General features: G+C 44.0%; 2 protein-coding genes across 4 annotated transcripts in view; one reads left to right on the top strand and one right to left on the bottom strand.

Moving 5' to 3' along the window:
* Positions 1-17388, bottom strand: part of lhfpl3 (LHFPL tetraspan subfamily member 3) — a 57460-nt gene extending 40072 nt beyond the window's left edge. Inside the window, exons 1-2 of one of the 3 annotated variants that reach the window (XM_072674115.1) lie at positions 16945-17388; positions 16290-16870 (exon numbers count right to left, since the gene is read on the bottom strand). In XM_072674115.1, coding sequence (XP_072530216.1) covers positions 16290-16716 — 427 coding nt within the window. In that variant the 5' untranslated portion in view covers positions 16717-16870; positions 16945-17388. Of the gene's footprint in view, positions 1-16289 lie in introns of all 3 variants that reach the window. The other 2 variants (XM_072674117.1, XM_072674114.1) reach the window with 2 other exon arrangements.
* A 2024-nt stretch (positions 17389-19412) lies between these two features.
* Positions 19413-24000, top strand: part of orc5 (origin recognition complex, subunit 5) — a 10642-nt gene continuing 6054 nt past the window's right edge. Inside the window, exons 1-7 of the mRNA XM_072674113.1 lie at positions 19413-19494; positions 20004-20127; positions 20474-20566; positions 21491-21676; positions 21819-21893; positions 22414-22525; positions 23181-23311. Coding sequence (XP_072530214.1) covers positions 20014-20127; positions 20474-20566; positions 21491-21676; positions 21819-21893; positions 22414-22525; positions 23181-23311 — 711 coding nt within the window. The 5' untranslated portion in view covers positions 19413-19494; positions 20004-20013. The remainder of the gene's footprint in view (positions 19495-20003; positions 20128-20473; positions 20567-21490; positions 21677-21818; positions 21894-22413; positions 22526-23180; positions 23312-24000) is intronic.

Raw genomic sequence — 24000 nt, 5'->3', positions numbered from 1 at the left:
TCCTGCTTCTGCTGGAGTGACTGTCTCTACTGTCCAGAGAGGAAGGCCTTCTACTGAATTTTGGAAGAGCATTGCTGTGAGGACTTGATTGCATTCAGCCACAAGAGTGTTAGTGAGGTCAGGATGTTGGATCACCACCCCACCTCATCATCCCCAACTCAACTACTTGTGCTTCCACGCACTTGGCCACTTTATTAGAAACTCCTACCTTGTATGTCACTGAGTGGCCACTTTATTAGAAACCCCTACTCTTGTGCCTCGACTCACTGGCCACTTTATTAGAAACACCTACTCTGTGCTTCCACTCACTGGCCACTTTATTAGAAACCCCTACCTTGTAATGTCACTCACTGGCCACTTTATTAGAAACCCCTACTCTTGTGCTTCCACGCACTGGCCACTTTATTAGAAACCCCTACCTTGTAATGTCACTCACTGGCCACTTTATTATTGGAAGTCTTATTAGAAGATTTCCACTAGATTCTGGAGCTGGAACATTGCTGTGAGGATTTGATTGCATTCAGCAACAAGAGCGATAACTCACCAACTCCAGCCCAGCATGGTGCCAACAGGTTCATGCTGATCTGCTCCAGAGAGTATTGCTATTCTATTGGAACTGTGTTAGTGTGTGTGTGTGTGTGTGTGTGTGTGTGTGTGTGTGTGCATTTGCACATCTGTGTCAGCAACAGGTGCAACTTAAAGTAGCTGGATGCATTCATTAGAAGAGGTGTCCACAAACATTTGGACATGTAGTGTAGGTGTATCGTACACACTGTGGGTGACGCCACACTTTTCAAATTCTGGGTCTATTTATGATCCCATTTCCCAGAAGCCCTTTCCCCATGGCGCAGAGCCACGCGCTAGCTCAGTGTGACTGACGCATCTTCAGATCCCCTGCAGGGCATTCTGGGAAAATGCTCTCATTACCGCTGTCCTTAGTCCCCTGCGTGGCTCTCTGGGTGTTGTTCTGTCATTTCGGTCTGCGGCTGGGGGGTAATGCCGCGGCAGCACATCGCCATTACCCCCGCTGAACCGCACACACACACACACACTGCGCGAGAGCGGCTATATCAGGCGTTTACTGCACGCCACGAGAGGCAGCTTTTTAAGGGGGGGCAAAAAGTTACAGAGAAAAGGGTGGAAAATTCCGGGAAAAACCCACCAACGAGGCTAAATTAGAGGCGCAATTAGAGGTTCAATTATGGCTGAGCAGAGAAAGGGAGCTATTCGGCTATTCAAACTCTGAGGGCTAATCGCTCTCCTTCGGCCTGCCAGTTCCGCTGCCGCCGCCGCTGCTGCTGCCGCCGCCGCTCTGCAAAGGTCTTAATGACTGGGCTGAGAGGAAAATAGGCTTACTTTTGCCTTCCCATAAAGACGGAGTTAATGGGAAGACAATTTAACTGAACTAACGGCCCACCTGCCCGACACGCCGAGTATGAATCCATTAGAGGAAGATTAAAATTGGCCTGTTTTTAAAAATCCAAGGCTAACAGCAAAAAGCCCGGGAGCTGTTTACGTCTAAACGGCTGTATTCTCTCCGTCTCTTCTCCTACGTCTCTTTTCTTGCTTCTGTTTAGCCTGTGAACGGCGAGTCCATCCCAAGTGTCAGTCACAATTTGGATCGGTCGCCCCTCTGCAATCACGACTGCCAATCATGCTTAGGAGTAAAAAGTCACCTCAAACCCCTCAATTATAACTGTCCTTCATCCTCCAGGCGGGGGGCTGCTTCACACCATATGCAATCACAAGCCCCTTTGGTGAGCAATTACAAGCAACACAGTTAGTACACAGAGGGGCCGTCGCCAGATCTCTACACCTACAAGGTGGGTGTTTCTAATAAAGTGGCCAGTGAGTGGAAGCAGAAGTGAGGTGTTTCTAATAAAGTGGCCAGTGAGTGGAAGCAGAAGTGAGGTGTTTCTAATAAAGTGGCCAGTGAGTGAAAGCAGAAGTGAGGTGTTTCTAATAAAGTGGCCAGTGAGTGGAAGCAGAAGGTAGGTGTTTCTAATAAAGTGGCCAGTGAGTGAAAGCAGAAGTGAGGTGTTTCTAATAAAGTGGCCAGTGAGTGGAAGCAGAAGTGAGGTGTTTCTAATAAAGTGGCCAGTGAGTGAAAGCAGAAGTGAGGTGTTTCTAATAAAGTGGCCAGTGAGTGAAAACAGAAATGAGGTGTTTCTAATAAAGTGGCCAGTGAGTGGAAGCAGAAGGTAGGTGTTTCTAATAAAGTGGCCAGTGAGTGGAAGCAGAAATGAGGTGTTTCTAATAAAGTGGCCAGTGAGTGGAAGCAGAAGTGAGGTGTTTCTAATAAAATGGCCAGTGAGTGGAAGCAGAAGTGAGGTGTTTCTAATAAAGTGGCCAGTGAGTGGAAGCAGAAATGAGGTGTTTCTAATAAAGTGGTCAGAGAGTGGAAGCAGAAACGAGGTGTTTCTAATAAAGTGGCCAGTGAGTGGAAGCAGAAGTAAGGTGTTTCTAATAAAGTGACCAGTGAGTGGAAGTACAGGGTAGGTGTTTCTAATAAAGTGGCCAGTGAGTGGAAACCGAAACGAGGTGTTTCCAACAAAGTGGCCAGTGAGTGGAAGCAGAAGTGAGGTGTTTCTAATAAAGTGGCCAGTGAGTGGAAGCAGAAGTGAGGTGTTTCTAATAAAGTGGCCAGTGAGTGGAAGCAGAAGTGAGGTGTTTCTAATAAAGTGGCCAGTGAGTGGAAGCAGAAGGTAGGTGTTTCTAATAAAGTGACCAGTGAGTGGAAGCAGAAGTGAGGTGTTTCTAATAAAGTGACCAGAGAGTGGAAGCAGAAGTAAGGTGTTTCTAATAAAGTGGCCAGTGAGTGGAAGCAGAAACGAGGTGTTTCTAATAAAGTGGCCAGTGAGTGGAAGCAGAAGTAAGGTGTTTCTAATAAAGTGGCCAGTGAGTGGAAGTACAGGGTAGGTGTTTCTAATAAAGTGGCCAGTGAGTGGAAACCGAAACGAGGTGTTTCCAACAAAGTGGCCAGTGAGTGGAAGCAGAAGTGAGGTGTTTCTAATAAAGTGGCCAGTGAGTGGAAGCAGAAGTGAGGTGTTTCTAATAAAGTGGCCAGTGAGTGGAAGCAGAAGTGAGGTGTTTCTAATAAAGTGGCCAGTGAGTGAAAGCAGAAGTGAGGTGTTTCTAATAAAGTGGCCAGTGAGTGGAAGCAGAAGTGAGGTGTTTCTAATAAAGTGGCCAGTGAGTGGAAGCAGAAGTGAGGTGTTTCTAATAAAGTGGCCAGTGAGTGAAAACAGAAATGAGGTGTTTCTAATAAAGTGGCCAGTGAGTGAAAGCAGAAGTGAGGTGTTTCTAATAAAGTGGCCAGTGAGTGGAAGCAGAAGGTAGGTGTTTCTAATAAAGTGGCCAGTGAGTGGAAGCAGAAGAGAGGTGTTTCTAATAAAGTGGCCAGTGAGTGGAAGCAGAAGGTAGGTGTTTCTAATAAAGTGGCCAGTGAGTGAAAGCAGAAGTGAGGTGTTTCTAATAAAGTGGCCAGTGAGTGGAAGCAGAAGTGAGGTGTTTCTAATAAAGTGGCCAGTGAGTGGAAGCAGAAGGTAGGTGTTTCTAATAAAGTGACCAGTGAGTGGAAGCAGAAGGTAGGTGTTTCTAATAAAGTGGCCAGTGAGTGGAAGCAGAAGGTAGGTGTTTCTAATAAAGTGACCAGTGAGTGGAAGCAGAAGTGAGGTGTTTCTAATAAAGTGGCCAGTGAGTGAAAGCAGAAGTGAGGTGTTTCTAATAAAGTGGCCAGTGAGTGGAAGCAGAAGGTAGGTGTTTCTAATAAAGTGGCCAGTGAGTGAAAGCAGAAGTGAGGTGTTTCTAATAAAGTGGCCAGTGAGTGGAAGCAGAAGGTAGGTGTTTCTAATAAAGTGGCCAGTGAGTGGAAGCAGAAGTGAGGTGTTTCTAATAAAGTGGCCAGTGAGTGGAAGCAGAAATGAGGTGTTTCTAATAAAGTGGCCAGTGAGTGGAAGTACAGGGTAGGTGTTTCTAATAAAGTGGCCAGTGAGTGGAAGCAGAAGTAAGGTGTTTCTAATAAAGTGGCCAGTGAGTGGAAGCAGAAGTGAGGTGTTTCTAATAAAGTGGCCAGTGAGTGGAAGCAGAAGTGAGGTGTTTCTAATAAAGTGGCCAGTGAGTGCTGGTATATTTACTGGTCTGATTAAGCGAGAAGTGCTTTATGTAGTAACTGGTGGTCTCTAGCTTTAGAAACCTTGGCTATTAATCTTGCATCAGTCTGGTAAATCTGAGTATGATGCTCAAAGGTGCCTGCAGGGTGTGTGTGTGTGTGTGTGTGTGTGTGTTCTTCTGTTAGCGTGAGGTTCAGAACCTCTGAAGTGAAAGTGAGTTATAGCAAAATACAAAAACTGTCATTTTCTCCCCCTTCTGAGCGTGAGTCAGAGTGAGAGAGGGAGAGCGAGCCTAATTCTGCTCATTTCATACCCGTACTTTAACACCTCTAACCATGACTCACAGATCAGCTGAGCAAAGATCAGACCTCAGCACATACACACCATTCCAGCGCTCCTGTCAGCACACTGAGGAGACTCTACCAGACGCCTCCCATCACTGGTCTGCAGTGCTGATGGACATTTGACCTCTAATCTTGGACTCTACTAAACACAATTCGGTAAGGAGACCACAGTACTCTACTCTTCACCCAAGTTCTCTCAGAAGAGGAGGGTCTTCAGTCTGGGTTTGAGGACAGCGAGCGTTGGACACCCAGGGGAAGTTCGTTCCACCACTTCGGTGCAGGACAGAAAAAAGCCTGGACCAGCGCAGCAGAGAGAACTGATGGATGGAGCTCCATCATCAGTTAACAAGCTGAATGCACTCAATAAAAAAGGGGTGTCCACAAACATTTGGACATATAGTGTTTCTAATAAAGTGGCCAGTGAGTGGAAGCACAGGGCAGGGGTTTCTAATAAAGTGGCCAGTTTTGAAGCACAAGGTAGGTGTTTCTAATAAAGTGGCCAGTGAGTGGAAGCACAAGGTAGGGGTTTCTAATAAAGTGGCCAGTTTTGAAGCACAAGGTAGGTGTTTCTAATAAAGTGGCCAGTTTTGAAGCACAAGGTAGGTGTTTCTAATAAAGTGGCCAGTGAGTGGAAGCACAAGGTAGGTGTTTCTAATAAAGTGGCCAGTGAGTGGAAGCACAAGGTAGGGGTTTCTAATAAAGTGGCCAGTTTTGAAGCACAAGGTAGGTGTTTCTAATAAAGTGGCCAGTTTTGAAGCACAAGGTAGGTGTTTCTAATAAAGTGGCCAGTGAGTGGAAGCACAAGGTAGGTGTTTCTAATAAAGTGGCCAGTGAGTGGAAGCGCAGGGTAGGTGTTTCTAATAAACTGGCCAGTTATGAAGCACAAGGTAGGCGTTTCCAATAAAATGGCCAGTGTGCCAACTGTGCCTGTAGTTGAGATCCTGAGCACTGTACAGATTGTGGAAGACAAAGCCAATCAGCAGATCACTTGGCCTGTCAGGCCCATGGCAGTGGACATGCCAGCTGTGAGGATTAGAGCTATGATGTAACATCTCCCTGACACACACACACACACACACACACTCTGGTCTTCTTTGCGGCCTCTGTGTTTGATGTAAATGAGGGAAAACACGACACTAAATATTATAAATTAAATTTATAAAAGAAATTCCAGAATACACTACTTGTCCAAATGTTTGTGGACACCCTTCTAATGAATGCATTCAGCTACTTTAAGTTCAATGCACCCATTGTTGACACAGTCACAGTTGTCTAGTCCCTGTAGAGAAGTACTGCCAATAGAATAGGACTCTCTGGAGCAGCTTAACATGAACCTATCGGCACCATGCTGCCTAATACCAGGCGTGGGCTAGAGGGGTGTATATAAAGCCCCCCAGCATTGAGCTGTGGAGCAGTGGAGGAACTGTGTTCTCTGGAATGATGGATGGTGGTGGAGCTCCATCCAGTACGTTTAGGAAGGGATGAGTTGGGGAGTTGGGGATGATGAGGTGGGGTAGTGATCATCATCCAGCATCCTGACCTCTCTAATGCTCTTGTCGCTGAATGCAATCAAATCCTCACAGCAACGCTCATCTCCAAAATCTAGTAGAAAGCTTTCTTCCCTGGACAGTGGAGACATTTTAATACCCTCGATACCCTCGAGCAGGTGTCCCAATACTTTTGTCCACATAGTGTACTGACACCAGTTGTCTGACACTCTTAAATGTAGAGTTTCGGATGGAGTGTGGTGTGCTTGTACCGATGGGGAATCGAACCCTAGTCCACCAAGGGGAGGGTTGTGTTGTTACCCATTCTGCTGCACCAATCACACACAAGCTCACTGCCATTTGTACTGGATTGGTTTATCAGGGGACGCCTGTAATAAGGTGCAGTTAGCATCATGCTAATTGGTGTACATAGGCTTTTATTACTGGTTAGCTACATTAGCCTCGTGGTGCCAGTGCAAAGCTGAGGAATCGAACGTCAGACACCAAACATGACGCAGCTGATTAAGGGATGAAGATTTAGACAAAAGTATTTGGACACCCACTTATTCAGTGTTTCGCCTAAAATCAAGGGTATTAAACAGTGTTTCTCTTCTTTTTAATAGAGTAACTGTCTCTACTGTCCAGGGAAGAAGGCTTTACTAGATTTTGCAGCTGCATTGCTGTGAGGATTTGATTGCATTCAGTGACATGAGTGAAGACCCCCACCCCAACTCATTCCAACAGTACTGGATGGAGCTCCACCACCGTCATCATTCCCGAAAACACAGTTCCTCCACTGCTCCACAGCTCAATGCTGGGGGGCTTTATACCCCCTCTAGCTCTAGACAGGCCGTGTGTGGTGGGTTTTCCACACAACTATCACTTTAAGGTTGTGAGCTCTACAGTTCAGGCTGTGAATGGGGAATGTGAATGGAGCAGATTAAAGCTGGCTGCCCGTCCCATTCACCCACTCACCCATTCAGACCCGCTTCAGTGGAACAGACAGGACACCCACTCCTCTCAGCTCAGCCTTACTCATCCCCCTCTCTCTCTCTCCCTCTCTGTCTGAGTCCCTAGACTCCAGAGTTTCATCAGTTCAGCCTCAGTTACAACACTGCAACCAAACTTTGAGAAGAGAAGGTGCAGACGTCTTCTTAAAGCGCCCATATCACGGAAAACCACCTTAAAAAATACTGTAATTACTAATTACTGTAATTAGTGTGGCCCCGCCCATTCCAGCTGAACCTGTGTCAGCTCGTACTGCGCAATACCGGGCAGTAAACCGGTCTTAGAGGGGCAGTAGCTTGTTTAATTCTAAGGGATGAAGATATATCATTTGGACAAAAGTATTTGGACACTGCATCGTTTCTTCTGAAATCAAAGGTAATAAAAAAAGCCGATCCTGCTTTTGTTGGAGTAACTGTCTCGACTGTCGAGAGAAGAAGACTTTCCACTAGATTTTGGAGCTGGAGCATTGCTGTGAGAATTTGATTGTATTTAGTAAGGTCAGGATTCAAAAGTACTGGATAAAGAAGCAACCATCATTCCAGAGAACACTGCTCCACTGTGCAATGTTGGGGGGCTTTATACCCCTCTATAGCCCTCTAGCCCTAGCCAAGCTGTATGTGTGTGTGTGTGTGTGTATGCATTTGCACATCTGAGTCAGCAATTGGTGCAGCTTAAAGTAGCTGAATGCATTCATTAAAAAGGGTGTCCACAAACTTTTGGACATTTAGTGTAGATTGAAAATTTGTTTGTGTAAAAATTAATTATGATTGTTTTTGACACACAAATCCACGTCATGTCGTAAATGGTCCTTAATAAACCATGGCAAAAATATAGGATATGTAGGATATGGGTCTTTAATGACTAATATGAACGATGGTTTAGATGTAAGACGGGAAGTAATGAGAGATATCTGAGGAGGAGACCAGAACAGGAGAGCAGAAGATACGACGGGAGACGCTGTCATGTTCTGACAGTGAGCAAAAGGTCAGCTGTCGAAATGCAGAAGCCCACTAAAAGAGTGTCTGGTCACCTTAAAAAAAAACAGCATTTGCTGTGTTTTGAAAACTGGTGTGCTGGTCAACCAGTACCAACCAGTACCAGACCAGCACAGGACCAGCGTTTGTTGTATTTTGCTGCACTGGTGATCCAGTCCCAGACCAGTAAAAACAGTGTTTGTTGGGTTTTTGAAGACTGGTTTGAGGTCAACTAGTCCCAAACCAGTATTAACCTGCTTTCGTTGTGTTTTGAAGACTGGAAAGCTGTTCAACCAGTACCAGACCAGTACCAAACCAGCATAATCCAACATTTGTTAAGTTTTTAACACTGGTGCGCTGGTGATTCAGTCCCAGACCAGTAAAAACAGTGTTTGTTGGGTTTTTGAAGACTGGTTTGAAGTCAACCAGTCCCAAACCAGTCCCAAACCAGTCCCAAACCAGTATAATCCAACATTTGTTGTATTTTGAAGACTGGTACGCTGTCGATCCAGTCCCAGACCAGTAAAAAACAGTGTTTATTATGTTTTGAAGACTGGAATGCCGTGCAACCAATACCAGACCAGTACCGAACCAGCATAAACCAACATCGCTGGTGATCCAGTCCCAGACCAGTAAAAAACAGTGTTTGTTGTGTTTTGAAGACTGGTTTGAGGTCAACCAGTCCTAAACCAGTATAAACCTGCTTTCATTGTGTTTTGAAGACTGGAAAGCTGTTCAACCAGTACCAGACCAGCACCAAACCAGCATAAACCAACATCTGTTGAGCTTTGAACACTGGTATGCAAGTAAACCAGTCCCAAACCACTTATCCAGAAGACAGCAGCACGGGTCGGGTCGTCTTCAGCGTTCCTATGTTCAGCCATGTTCAGCTCCTCCTCCTCTGTTCTCTCTTCACTGTATCTTACTGTAGCTGCTGCCCAGGTCATCAGATTCAGACCCCTGACTCTGGCCTACAAAGCCAAGACTGGACCAGCCAGCCCCTCTGTACTTGATGGCAATGGTCAATGGCAGCCGATCAGTACCAAGAGCCCTTCCAGCTTCGAGTACGACTCGGCTTGACTCGACCCACCATGACCAGCATCCTGGCTTTTTTCTGTCCTGGCACCGGAGTGGTGGAGCGATCTTTGGGGTTATAAAATAGACAGGACAATACTCAAAAAGTGAACGTGTGCTTGTGGAAGCTGAGGCTTGGGTTTGTTTGGGTTGAGATGATTGAGCGTCTGTCCTTCCTGACCTCTGTTGTGCCCAGGAGCCGCTCTTTATATTGTCCTTTGGATCAATAGGAACAGAACCATGCTGCCTAATGCCAGGGGTATGTAAAGCCCCCCAGCATTGAGCTGTGGAGCAGTGGAGGAACTGTGCTCTCTGGAATGATGGATGGTGGAGCTCCATCCAGTACTTTTGGATGGGATTAGATGGGGAGTTGGGGAGGATGAGGTAGGGTGGTGATCATCATCCAACATCCTGACCTCACTAACACTCTTATCATTGAATGCAATCAAACCCTCACAGCAATGTTTTTCCAAAATCTAGCAGAAAGCATTCATCCCTGGACAGTAGAGGCAGTTACTCCAACAAAAGCAGGAGAAACTTTAACCCTTTAACCCTTGATTTCCAAAAATACAGTGAATGAGCAGGTGTCCCAATACTTTTGTCCATATATTGTATGTTGTTATCACAGCTCCAGTGTAAAACTAGGTAAGTCTTGACTGAGAGATTCAGGATAAGGAGAAAAGTGTGTACGATTTCAGTCAAACCACCGTTTTAAGGGAGCTCTCAGTGGCCGGGTTTGCAGTGTGATGGTCTTGAGCTTGAAGCACACCAGCATGCGGAGCGCCGGTGCAGATCAGGCGGAGTGGGCTCTTCCTCTCTGCAAGTGCTTTCATCTCAAGAGAGATAAAAGACCAACTCTCTCTCTCTCTCTCTCTCTCTCTCTCTCTCTCACACACACACACAGGCTGTGCTCATTAAACAGGATTGTGTTTTAATGGAGAGAAAGCGCACGACAGTAGCTGCTCTGATTTCCTCCACATAATATCAGCTCTAGCGTTTGCAGTGATAGCTCAACTGTAGCCCGCCATCCATAGAGAACCATGGAGAACTTCACCAAAATCCACCAAACCCACTGGAGCACACACATGACCGAACTGCAGAATTAAGATGCTTGAGAACGTGATGAAGAGTCATTCAAAAATACTATGAGGATAGTTCCAGTTCAGTAACTACAGGGCGGTGGTGTGACTGATAGTCTTCATATCCTTTAATGTGATTAATTATCAGTAATTGTTGGTGTATTTTAGCTCTAATTGATATGCATGCAATAACTGCATTACTTTGAACTGTTGAGGTGATCACATACCCAGAGGATGGTATTGGTGGGTATGAGTATAGATGGCTATGAATGGGTACTGAAGGATATGGATGAGTATGGATGGGTATGGTGGTAGATGGTTGTAAGTGAGTATGGATAGTTATAGATGGGTATGGGTATAGGTGGGTATGGATGGGTATGATTATAGATGGTTGTGGGTGGGTATGGATGGATATAGATGGGTATGGGTATAGGTGGGTATGGATGGGTATGATTATAGATGGTTGTGGGTGGGTATGGATGGATATAGATGGGTATGGTTATAGATGGTATGGATGGATATGATTATAGATAGTTGTGGGTGTGTATGGATGGATACAGATGGGTATGGTTATAGGTGGTTATGAGTGGGTATGGATGGATATAGATGGGAATGGGTATAGGTGGGAATGGGTATAGGTGGGTATGGATGGGTATGAGTATAGATGGTTGTGGGTGGGTATGGATGGATATAGATGGGAATGGATATTGGTGGGTATGGGTGGGTATGGATGGATATAGATGGGTATGGGTATTGGTGGGTATGGATGGGTATCGATGGTACTGATGAATATGAATGAGTATGGATGGATATAGATGGGTATGGGTATAGGTGGGAATAGATGGTTGTGGGTGGGTATGGATGGATATAGATGGGCATGAGTATAGATGGTTGTGGGTGGGTATTGGTGGGTATGAGTATATATGGCTATGAATGGGTACTAAAGGATATGGATGAGTATGGATGGTATGGTGGTAGATGGTTGTAAGTGAGTATGGATAGATATAGATGGGTATGGGTATAGGTGAGAATGAATGGTTGTGGGTGGGTATGTATGGTATATGTGAGTATGGGTGGGTATGGTGGTGTGACTGATAGTCTTCATATCCTTTAATGTGATTAATTATCAGTAATTGTTGGTGTATTTTAGCTCTAATTGATATGCATGCAATAACTGCATTACTTTGAACTGTTGAGGTGATCACATACCCAGAGGATATGAAAATTAGAGATGCGTGATTGGCCAAGATCAGACATACTTGATATGATCGGTATTTTATTACACAGGTGCCTCTCCTTTACCAGTGCGAAGGTTTAGGGGGAAACTGATGGATATGGATGAGTATGGATGGGTATAGGTGTAGGTGGGTAAGGAGGGGTATGAGTATAGATGGTTGTGAGTGGGTATGGATGGATATAGATGGGTATGGTTATAGATGGGTATGGATGGATATGATTATAGATGGTTGTGAGTGGGTATGGATGGATATAGATGGGTATGGTTATAGATGGGTATGGATGGATATGATTATAGTTGGTTGTGAGTGGGTATGGATGGATATAGATGGGTATGGTTATAGATGGGTATGGATGGATATAGATGGGTATGGTTATAGATGGGTATGGATGGATATGATTATAGTTGGTTGTGGGTGGGTATGGATGGATATAGATGGGTATGGCTATAGATGGGTATGGATGGATATGATTATATATGGTTGTGAGTGGGTATGGATGGATATAGATGGTATGGCTATAGATGGGTATGAATGGATATGATTATAGATGGTTGTGAGTGGGTATGGATGGATATAGATGGGAATGGGTATAGGTGGTGTAACGACTGGAAGCATGGTGTTAGGTGGGTGCTCTCGTGGAGAGGTGAATACTTAGCTCCGTTAAGAGACACGCAGGGAACACGTTGTGCAGGGGTTTCAGAGTTTTAATGAGCAATGAGAGCACCTCGACTTCGCTCGTCACAACTTCCCAGATAACACCAGCTGGAGAACCCAGGCTATAACCCAGCACAGTTCACCATACGTACACACTCTCCCGCGTTTTCCTCCATACTCTCCATACACATGCGCACTGTACCCCACCTTAAAGTGACCGTTACAGTGGGTATGGATGGGTATGAGTATAGATGGTTGTATGGATGGATACAGATGGGTATGGATGGGGTATAGTTATAGATGGATATAGATAGGTATGATTACAGATGGTTGTGAGTGGGTATGGATGGATATAGATGGGAATGGGTATAGGTGGGAATGGGTATAGGTGGGTATGGATGGGTATGAGTATAGATGGTTGTGGGTGGGTATGGATGGATATAGATGGGAATGGTTATAGATGGTATGGATGGGTATGAGTATAGATGGTTGTGGGTGGGTATGGATGGATACAGATGGGTATGGATGGGGTAAGGTTATAGATGGATATAGATAGGTATGATTATAGATAGTTGTGGGTGTGTATGGATGGATACAGATGGGTATGAGTATAGATGGTTGTGAGTGGGTATGGATGGATATAGATGGGAATGGGTATAGGTGGGAATGGGTATAGGTGGGTATGGATGGGTATGAGTATAGATGGTTGTGGGTGGGTATGGATGGATATAGATGGGAATGGTTATAGATGGTATGGATGGGTATGAGTATAGATGGTTGTGGGTGGGTATGGATGGATACAGATGGGTATGGATGGGGTAAGGTTATAGATGGATATAGATAGGTATGATTATAGATAGTTGTGGGTGTGTATGGATGGATACAGATGGGTATGAGTATAGATGGTTGTGAGTGGGTATGGATGGATATAGATGGGAATGGGTATAGGTGGGAATGGGTATAGGTGGGTATGGATGGGTATGAGTATAGATGGTTGTGGGTGGGTATGGATGGATATAGATGGGAATGGATATTGGTGGGTATGGGTGGGTATGGATGGATATAGATGGGTATGGGTATTGGTGGGTATGGATGGGTATCGATGGTACTGATGAATATGAATGAGTATGGATAAATATAGATGGGTATGGGTATAGGTGGGAATGGATGGTTGTGGGTGGGTATGGATGGATATAGATGGGCATGAGTATAGATGGTTGTGGGTGGGTATTTGTGGGTATGAGTATATATGGCTATGAATGGGTACTGAAGGATATGGATGAGTATGGATGGGTATAGGTATAGGTGGGTATGGATGGGTATGGTGGTAGATGGTTGTAAGTGAGTATGGATAGATATAGATGGGTATGGGTATAGGTGAGAATGAATGGTTGTGGGTGGGTATGGTTGTAGATGGCTGAAGGTGAGTATGGATGGGTATGGGTATATGTGGGTATGGGTATATGTAGGTATGGGTGGGTATGGGTGGGTATAGGTATAGATGGTATGGGTATGGTCAGGTACGGGTGGGTAACTGCTGGGTATGGACAGGTGGGTATGAATGGAAATGAGTATAGATGATTTTGGGTGGGTATGAATGGAAACAGCTGGATATGAATGTTGGGTATGAATGGGTATGGGTATCTATATTTATGGTAAAGATGTGTATGGGTATAGCTGGGTTGGAATAGGTATGGACAAATATGGGTGGATATTGGTATGGATGGTTATTTTAGGAGGAGTCTGGAGAGGATATGGTTATATATGTTATGGTAAGAATGGGTACGGGTGGGTATGGTTATAGATGTTATGGTAAGGATGGGTATGGGTAGATATGGTATGGACGGGTGTGGATATGGTTATAGATGTTATGGGTATGGATGGTGCAGTGCTAAACAGCCCATCATGTTCTGTATTTAGTGCAGTGTTTTTATTAATCAGGTCACTGATTCTTTCTCTAAGAAATAAAAAATTGTAGTTTGGCTAATTAACTTTATATATGCCTGATAAAAAGTGCTGGAAATGTGTTTTAGCTGACGCAGTGTGAGCTTTGGGTTAAAAAAGGGTAATAAAAAAACAGCCACTGGGCAATTACATTGTAAAGAAATCAGAATGGCCATAAAAAATCATAATGAGAGCGTCCCCACTGATAATATGGTGATTATCAGTGCTGGAGACAAACTGCTGAGTTTGATTATTGTTATTGATGAAGGCAGAAGCAGTTATTGAAGATATGTTCACCACAGACACGGTAATCAGTGTTTTCCCGCTCTAACACACCTGATCCAACTCCTCAGCTCAGTAACAAGCCCGTCCTGAGTGGAATCAGGTGTGTTAGACTAACAAAAGGGGTACTCCGGGACCTGGTCTGGGTAAGGCTGGGTATTGATGGTGTGGACAGTATAGGTGGTTACTGATGAAAATGGATGAATGGATGGGTAGGTATGGGCAGGTACTGGTGGATATGAATAGGAGTGTATGGATTAGTATAGACGCATATATATTTGAATAGAATGGGTGGCATGGTTATGGACTGGATAGGTATGGATCACTGGAGATGGGTATGAATTGGTATTGATGGGTATATGGGTATGGACAATTATGGGTATGGAAAATGATAGGGGTATAGATGGAAATTGATGGGTATAAGAATGGGAGGGGTATGGGTGGGTATGGATGGGTATGAGTACATGGGTATGGATGTTTATGGATATGTCTGTCTGCATATGGGTATGGATGGATGGTGGTTATGGATAGCTATGAATTGGTATGGGTATGGATAGGTATGGATATGCGTTTGGGCGGATATAGGTGTGGGTGGGTATAGGAATGAGTATAGGAATGGGTGGGTGTAAGAATGGTGGGTATAGGAATGGGTATGGGTGGGTATAGGAATGAGTGAGTGTGGGTGGGTATAGGAATGGGTGGTTATAGGAATGGGTGGGTATAGGAATGCATAGGTATAGGAATGGGTTGGTATGGGTGGGTATAAGCATGGTGGGTATAGGAATGGGTATGAGTGGGTATAGGAATGAGTGGGTATAGGAATGGCTATGAGTGGGTATAGGAATGAGTGGGTATGGGTGGGTATAGGAATGGGTGGTTATAGGAATGGGTGGGTATAGGAATGGGTGGTTATAGGAATGGGTGGGTATTAGAATGCATAGGTATAGGAATGGGTAGGTATGGGTGGGTATAAGAATGAGTGGGTATAGGAATGGGTATGAGTGGGTATAGGAATGAGTGGGTATGGGTGGGTATAGGAATGGGTGGTTATAGGAATGGGTATGAGTGGGTATAGGAATGAGTGGGTATGGGTGGGTATAGGAATGGGTGGTTATAGGAATGGGTGGGTATTAGAATGCATAGGTATAGGAATGGGTAGGTATGGGTGGGTATAAGAATGAGTGGGTATAGAAATTAGTGGGTATGGGAATGGGTAGATATGGGTGGGTATAGTAATCGGTGGGAATGGGTGGGTATTGGAATGTATGGGTATAGGAATGAGTGGGTATGGGTATGTGTGGGTATAGGAATCAGTGGGTATGGGTAGGTATAGGAATGGGTAGATATGGGTGGGTATAGGAATCAGTGGGTATAAGTGGGTATAGGAATGAGTGGGTATAGGAATAGGTAGATTTGGGTGGATATAGGAATGTTTGGGTATAGGAATGGGTGGATTAGAGAATCGATGGGTATGGGTGGGCAAAGGAATCAGTCGGTATGAGTAGGTATGGGTGGGTAAAGGAAAAGGTGGATATGAGCGGGTATAGGAATGGGTGGATATGGGAATGGGTGGATATGGGAATGGGTGGATATGGGAATGGGTGGGTTTGGGTATGGGTGGGTATAGGAATGGGTATGAGTGGGTATAGGAATGAGTGGTTATAGGAATGGGTGGGTATGGGAATGGGTGGGTATAGGAATGGGTATGAGTGGGTATAGGAATGAGTGGTTATAGGAATGGGTGGGTATGGGAATGTATAGGTATAGGAATGGGTGGATATGGGAATGGGTGGGTAAATGAATTGGTGGGCATAGGTATGGATGGATATGGGTTTTATGCTAAGAAATAAAGAGAGTGGTCCGAAAACTGCTAATGTAGAACTGAATGATGACTGTTTTGGTTGATGAACCTCCGCAAGTGGAAGAATAAATGCTGTAAAACTGTAGGATAAGAGTTCTTCAACTATAACTGGATCGGTATCTGTATCTGTCAGCACTAGTCTTGCTCACATTAGTCTCGTGTCTCCAGCCCAAAATCTATGGAAAGTCTGGGGTACACTGGAGAAAGTACAGCCCGGGTCGGTGCCACTCACCTGCCGCCAGCTGCATCCACCCGCAGATCTTGTAGACGGTGGCCGTGCTGCAGAAGAAGAAGAGGGTGAAGCAGCCGATGCAGGTGAGCACCAGCACCATGGAGGTGCCAATGAAGAAGGAGGCGGCCTTGAAGGCGCCTGACGGGATGGAGCTGAAGTTGGTGAAGCTGCCCTGGCACTTGAGGTCCCGCGACAGTCCGTTTCCGATGCAGTAGTGGAAGAGGCCGAAATAGCCGGCCTGAGGAGTGTCGACCCCGTCGCCGATCCAGTAGGGCTGGATGAAGCAGACCACGTTCACGATGGCGAACAGGATGGTGAAGATGGCCCAGAGGACTCCGATGGCACGAGAGTTCCTCACATAGTTGGTCTGGTAGATCTTGGCGGCTTCTGAAGCTGGAAGCATCGCTGCTGGTGTTCCAGGAACCATCGCCTGCACTCGGTCCTTCTTCTGAGGATTTCTGTGCACCAGAAGCTGTGGTGGACTAGTGGTCAGTCGTCACTATGATTCATCTGGGCACGTGTGCGTTGATTTGGGCTGCTTTTTACCTTCTGTAGGTTGCAGTTGAGGTGCTATTGGTGGTCTATAAATGCAGACTGTTATTATTATACATATTACAGGTATACATGCTGTTATACACAGCTTTCAAATCCATACCTGCATCCTTTTTGCTCCCAGCAGAAAAGCACAGCCGCTCCCACAGCAGTCTGATCTCATCTCAGCCAAAAATGACAGATGAATCCCTAAAAACACCATTAAAATTCAAAGTGGTCAGCCTGAGTGGTCCATTCATTATTCACGTGGCAAAAAATAGCATCTTCTGGGCTGCCCTGATGATAAGCCTCTGCAGCCTTTGGAGCTTAGATCAGAGCAGGAACGTGCCTTACTTGCATCCAGCAGCTCGTGCTGTACCGGTTGTCCATCTCTGGTCAGAAACACGCTCAGATACACACGCTTATGTCTCTCTCTCTCTCTCTCTATATATATATATATATATATATATGTGTGTGTGTGTGTGTGTGTGCTGAAATCTCCTCTGCAGATGTAGCACGAGCTCAAATGCTCTATTCTAGTCCTGGACTGAAGCACTGAAGCACGCGCGGAGATGACAGGGAGCATATACAACACACACACACACACACACACACACACACACACACACATTCGCACGAACGCAGCAGTTGCAGCTCAACAGCGCTAACAGCAGGTCAGAGCGACGCGCTCGGGCTGTGTTCCAATCCCAATCGCCGGTCTGCGCCCTAACTAGTGCGCTTCGAATTCTGACCGCGTTCCATTACGTCGAGAACGTACAGTAGTGGGAGAAACCGAGCGATTATATTTACGATTTAAAGACACCAGTGAAGCTAGACGTGTTTTCTGAGTTTTTATGGGATACTGATGATAGTAAAATAGCGGTAATTCCGGTAAAATACGGTTTTTTTTCTCGGGACTATTTTACTGAACGATGCTGTGCATGTATCCCTCCGCCCCTCAGGACGGTAACAACTCGTTTAGGAGAGAAATCGAACAAAACAAAGTCTGTAAAGGCGCGTTTTGAAGCATTAAAAACTTTTTTTTGGCCATAAAATAAATATTTAACTGCTTGTGATATAGAAAAATAACATTGTTTATCCTAGCTTTTTTTGTCTTGGAAGATAAATGCACATATTGGAACACAGCCATTCACTTCAAGTTATTTTTTTTTAGTGTCCAAACCCACCAGTGAGTCACACGATTTGTCACAAGGTTTATATGGAATATTGATGATGGTAAACTAGTGGTAAATCTTATACAAAAAAATAAAATAATAAAAAAAAATAAATAAAAAAAAATAAGGGGTATTGTGTTAAACAATGACGTGTATGTATCCTTCCGCCCGTCAGGACGTTAACAACTCCTTTTAGAACAAATTTTGGACCAAACAAAGTATGTAAAGGAACATTTAGAAGCATTGAAGTCTGCAGAAATGTTGTAAATATTGCTAGTCTGGCCATTCTTTTAAGATATAGTATAAAATATAAATAGTCTAAACATATGTGAAGATAATTGTACATATTGGAACACAGCCACCCACTTCTTAAAGCCGTTTTATTTGCCACCCAAACCCCCCAGTGAGTCACACAGAGAGTTTTATATGAAATATTAAATAAATAAATAAATATATATAATAATAAATAAAAAAAAATCGGGACTATTTTACTCAACAGTGATGTGCATGTATCCTTCCGCCCCTTAGGACCTTAATCTCGTTTTAGGACAAAATTTGGAGAAAAAGTCTGTAAGGAAGCGATTAGAGAGAAATATTCAGAGTCTGGCAAAGCAAATTAGATTTCATTACTTTTTGTATAAAATATGAACATGCAAAAATTATTTGTCTATTTATCTTTTTGTTTTGGAAGATAAATGCACATATTGGAACACAGCCACTCGTTTCTCAAAGCCATTTTATTTACAATCCAAACGTAGTTTTATATATAATGATGATGATGAAGATGATGATGATGATGGTGGTAAAATAGTGAATAGAGATTCTCCACTAATCCAGTTTTCTTTAGGGACTACTTTCTGTAGCTGCACTACACCCTAAAGGCAGCATGTATCCCTCCACCATTTTAATGATCTGGTTCTAAAAGCAGGTTCTAGAGCCGAGCTCTTCTCAGAACTCTGGTAGAACAGTGTCTCAGGCATCAGGCAGCGTCTTCATCACCATTAGGTGAAGAACTTTCTGTGAGGAGCTTTTATTATTAGAGCTTCAGCTCCACTGTAGAACCACAGCTCTGACTGGGGGGGTTATCTAGAACCAAGTGTTCCACACCACCGAACCCCTGAACCCCCTGAATGACTCTGTTCACGTTTTAAACTTTGAATTATGTGGAAAATTTAGAAAATCAGAGCAATTAGTAATTAATGCTGGCTAATAATTTAATAATTTACTATTCTTTTTTGATCCATTACTTTATTAATTAATTTTAAAAAATAATAATTTATTTAATTATTTAATTAACATCTCAAAACACAGATTCGCAGAAAAAAATACTGGTTTAAACGTGTTTTTCTTCCATATGCAGGAAGAACTGAGCTACTACAAATCACCGAGCCAAAAGACTACAACTCCCAGCGGCAGGATGTGACGCAACCTTCGCGGGAAAGTGAAGCAACGCGTGGATCCTGCTTATGTTCTGGGTTTTCTGGCTCTGTTTTTATAAAGTAAGTAAGATCTGAATTTAATCACTGATCTATATTAATAATACAAGTCTAGAAAAGTCGCACGAGGGCCTGTTTTTGTTTTAAGACCGTAGCATACGCAATTGCATACACATACACTACAGATGTCCGAATATTTGTGGACACCCCTTCTTATGAATGCATTCATCTACTGTAAGTTGCATCCATTGCTGACTCTGATGTGCAAATGCACACACACGCACGACTTGTCTAGTCCCTGTAGAATAGAAGTACTGCCAATAGAATAGGACTATCTGGAGCTGATGGTTATGAACCTGTTATTGGCACCATGCTGCCCAATGCCAGGCATGGACTAGAGGGGTATAAAGCCCCCCCATTGGCACCATGGAGGTCCTGGAGGAACGTCATTTCACACCACTGTGTACTTGTACTCAGGATTGTCAATAATAGCCTCTTGAGTCTTGAAATAAACAGGTGTCCCAATACTTTTGTCCAAAAATGTCTCTCTCTTGTCACTCTTTCTCTCTCAGAGCGAGGAGGATGCTGTCTGGACTGCAGTGTCCCGGCTATCCCGAAGCCAAACTGGGCTCTCTGACCGAGCAGCTGCCCTGTAGAGAGGGGCAGGCGGGAACACTGCTGGCTTTCATGGGGGAGGTACGTCTGATCAGTTTAATGGTCCTTTAAAAAGGCTTCCCTAAATTAAAGATGTGACTCTTTCCTGTGTAACGTCACTGAGCCAGTGTCAGTAAAGTGATCTTTTCTGCTCTGTTAGTTCATCATATTCAGCATGATGTGTCACACTGTGTCCTTGACCAGACTGGATTCCTCAGCCTGAGCTGGGTGCAGTGTTTTAGATGGCTGAACGCTTGTTTTTGAAAGGCTCTGTTATAGTTCATTATTGTTCTGCCTTTTAAAAACCTCATTATTCGATCACTCGAACTCGACAGTGATGATCAGTGTAATCTGAACGTCTTTAAATCTGTCCTCCTGCTTCCACCAGCCTGAGCAGTACTGCTATCCCTCCATCTTCATCTACGGCCACCGAGCCACAGGGAAGAGCCACGTGGTCCTCACACTGCTGAAAGAACTGGAGGTGCAGTCCATTCACACTACAGCACACCTCACAACCCGGCTTCTCATAACATTAATATCCAGTATGAAGCTTTAATAACATTAATATCCAGTATGAAGTTCTAATAACATTAATATCCAGTATGAAGTTCTAATAACATTAATATCCAGTATGAAGCTCTAATAGCATTCATATCCAGTATGAAGCTCTAATAACATTCATATCCAGTATGAAGTTCTAATAACATTCATATCCAGTATGAAGTTCTAATAACATTCATATCCAGTATGAAGTTCTAATGACATTCATATTCAGTATGAAGCTCTAATGACATTCATATTCAGTATGAAGCTCTAATAGCTTTCATATCCAGAATGAAGCTCTAATAGCATTCATATCCAGTATGAAGCTCTAATAGCATTCATATCCAGTATGAAGTTCTAATAACATTAATATCCAGAATGAAGCTCTAATAACATTAATATCCAGTATGAAGCTCTAATAACATTCATATCCAGTATGAAGTTCTAATAACATTCATATCCAGTATGAAGTTCTAATAACATTCATATCCAGTATGAAGTTCTAATGACATTCATATCCAGTATGAAGTTCTAATAACATTAATATCCAGAATGAAGCTCTAATAACATTAATATCCAGTATGAAGCTCTAATAACATTCATATCCAGTATGAAGTTCTAATAACATTCATATCCAGTATGAAGTTCTAATAACATTCATATCCAGTATGAAGTTCTAATAACATTCATATCCAGTATGAAGTTCTAATGACATTCATATCCAGTATGAAGCTCTAGTAGCATTAATATCCAGAATGAAGCTCTAATAGCATTAATATCCAGTGTGTGTGTCTGTGTGTCTGTGTGTCTGTGTGTCTGTGTGTGTGTGTGTGTGTGTGTGTGTGTGTGTGTGTGTGTGCAGCTTCCTCATGCAGCAGTGAGCTGTGTGGAGTGTGTCTCTGCAGGGCTGCTGTTTGAGCAGGTGCTGTTGGCTCTGTTTGGTGTGGACTCGGCCGCTCTGCTCCCTCGCGCTCCCTCTCTCTCTGACTTTGTGCGCATCTACAGACAGACCTGCGCTCAGCATCCCGCCCAGCAGACCCGCTACCTGGTGAGTAAATCAGCCTAAACTGAGCCTAAAACCTTAGACCCTGAGGGACCCCTCAGTACCACTTCCTTTACCACACCGTGTTTATACTACGCTCTGAATGGTATAATAGAAGGTACATGTTTACTGTGTGATGTTTTGAAAGGTTCTGGAAAGAGCGGAGCTCCTCCGAGATATGGAGGCCAATCTGCTGCCTGGACTGCTGCGTCTGCAGGAACTGGTATCAGCTCACACATTTTCACTATGTGGACAAAAGTATCAGGACATATATATATATATATATATATGATATATACTGTTATGGTGAGGTCAGGAACTTGGATGATGATCACCACCCCATCTCATCATCCCCAACTCCCCAGCTCATCCCATCCAAAAATACTGGATGGAGCTCCACCACCATCATTCCAGAGAGCACAGTTCTTCCACTGCTCCACAGCTCAGTGCTGGGGGGCTTTATACCCCTCTAGCCCACGCCTGGTATTAGACAGCATGGAGCCAATAGGTTCATCTAGTTTATCTTCTGCAGAGAGTCCTATTCTATTGGCAGGCTGTGTGTGTGCATTTGCACGTCTGTGTCAGCAATGAGTGCATTCATTAGAAGAGGTGTCCACAAATATTTGGACATATATAGTGTACTGTTTATATATGTATCCGACAAGGGGGGTGAGGCTGTGCTGTGGTGTGGGGATAAGCTGTATTCTTTGGGCTGGGTGACTGACCTCTGTTCTGTCCGGCAGGTGAATGATAACGTGACGGTCGTCCTGCTCAGTGAGATTGTGTGGGACAAGTTTCGGCCGAACACTGGCTGCTTCGAGCCTCTGCTGCTGCACTTCCCTGATTACACGAAAGGTGAAGCAGAAACTCTCTGATATTAACTACAGTGGAGGTTCTCCATCAATGTGTTCATCATTAGAACATCTCCAAAGTTCTCCTCTCTCATGGAGTCTAGTGTTATTTAGAGTTCTCCTCAGATCAACACCTGGTTTGGTGGTAAATCAGGGCTTAATGATGGTAAATCAGGTGAGCTGCTGCTGCTGCTGCTGCTGCTGCTGCTGATGGAGTTGAACACATCCTCCACGCTGTGCTGGCTGGACTGGGGGGCGTCCAGGAGAAACCTGGAGGAACCGAGCTCTGTTCTTCAGACTAGCTCACCGACAAGATCTCACTACTTTCTTTCGTCAGAATGAGAAGCTCTTGTTTCTCCGTTTTACTGGATTTATGTTCTGATGAGATCTAATGGAGCTTCTACAGTAAAACCCTCTCACTGCTGAGAGGCATGGATTTAGAATAATGGGATTAGGAGCCTAAACCCTTTGAACAGCACTGTATCAGCTTTTAAAATGGGCTCAGTTTATCTGTCCGGCGCTGATGCACCTTATTTAAGGCAGTAGTCTGTTGATATTTATATGGTTCTGATATAACCATGCGTCTGAAATCGAACTCGCACCAAATTCTATGTCTAGAATTCATGTCTATAATGGTGCATTTGTGATTTGTCCCACAGCGGAGCTCCTGCAGATCCTCTCTCTGGACAGTAACCCCTCCTACACTCCTGAACTCTACTCCTCTTACATCAACATCCTGCTGGGGGTCTTCTTCTCTGTCTGCAGAGACCTGAGAGAGCTGCGGCACCTGGTACAGCACCCATATGACCACTGACATTAATCAGAACGGTCAGATTTAGGGAACTACTAAAAAAAAAAATCCATGTATGGAAGTAATTATTAGTGAGCAGTTAAGGTGGAAAGATTGCCGGCAGGCGGAGGTTCATTTAGTGTTGTGTTTAATCCCCGACCACTAGATGGCAGTGTTGTACTCTTGTCTTTAGATCCCTCTGATCTTTTACTCAGATTTTATGCATATGATGGTGTTTTATACTACGACAATTTTTAGAAAATGTTGTATTTAATGCTGTATTAATTAAATGCTTTATTAATATTAACATATTAGGAGTAGTATGAGTATTGAAACTGATCAGCGCAAATCAGCAGAGGTTAGACAGCCAAGCTCTTTCCCCTTGACTGTATTATCTAGCTATTATCATGCTGCTAGGTAGCCAGTCTAGCTGATACCTGTTCGATTGTATTAGCTAGCATGCTACTGGCCCCCCTTTCACAGTGTGTTGTATCTGGTGGTAGTTGTTTTTTATCGCTTTATTATTGAATTTGGATTCCAATTATCTGCTGATTTTCTGATTGCAAAAATAGTCATGTGATGATAAGTAAACAGCAACACTGTCAAGAAAAGTAATACAGTAATAAAAAAAATATATTTCCATTTGTTTTAATCGTGAATGGGCAGTTAATCACGTGGACAATTTCACT

The sequence above is a fragment of the Salminus brasiliensis genome, chromosome 2, assembly GCF_030463535.1.
Source record: "Salminus brasiliensis chromosome 2, fSalBra1.hap2, whole genome shotgun sequence".
NCBI lineage: Eukaryota > Metazoa > Chordata > Actinopteri > Characiformes > Bryconidae > Salminus > Salminus brasiliensis.
This window is presented reverse-complemented; position numbering and strand designations above follow the sequence as displayed.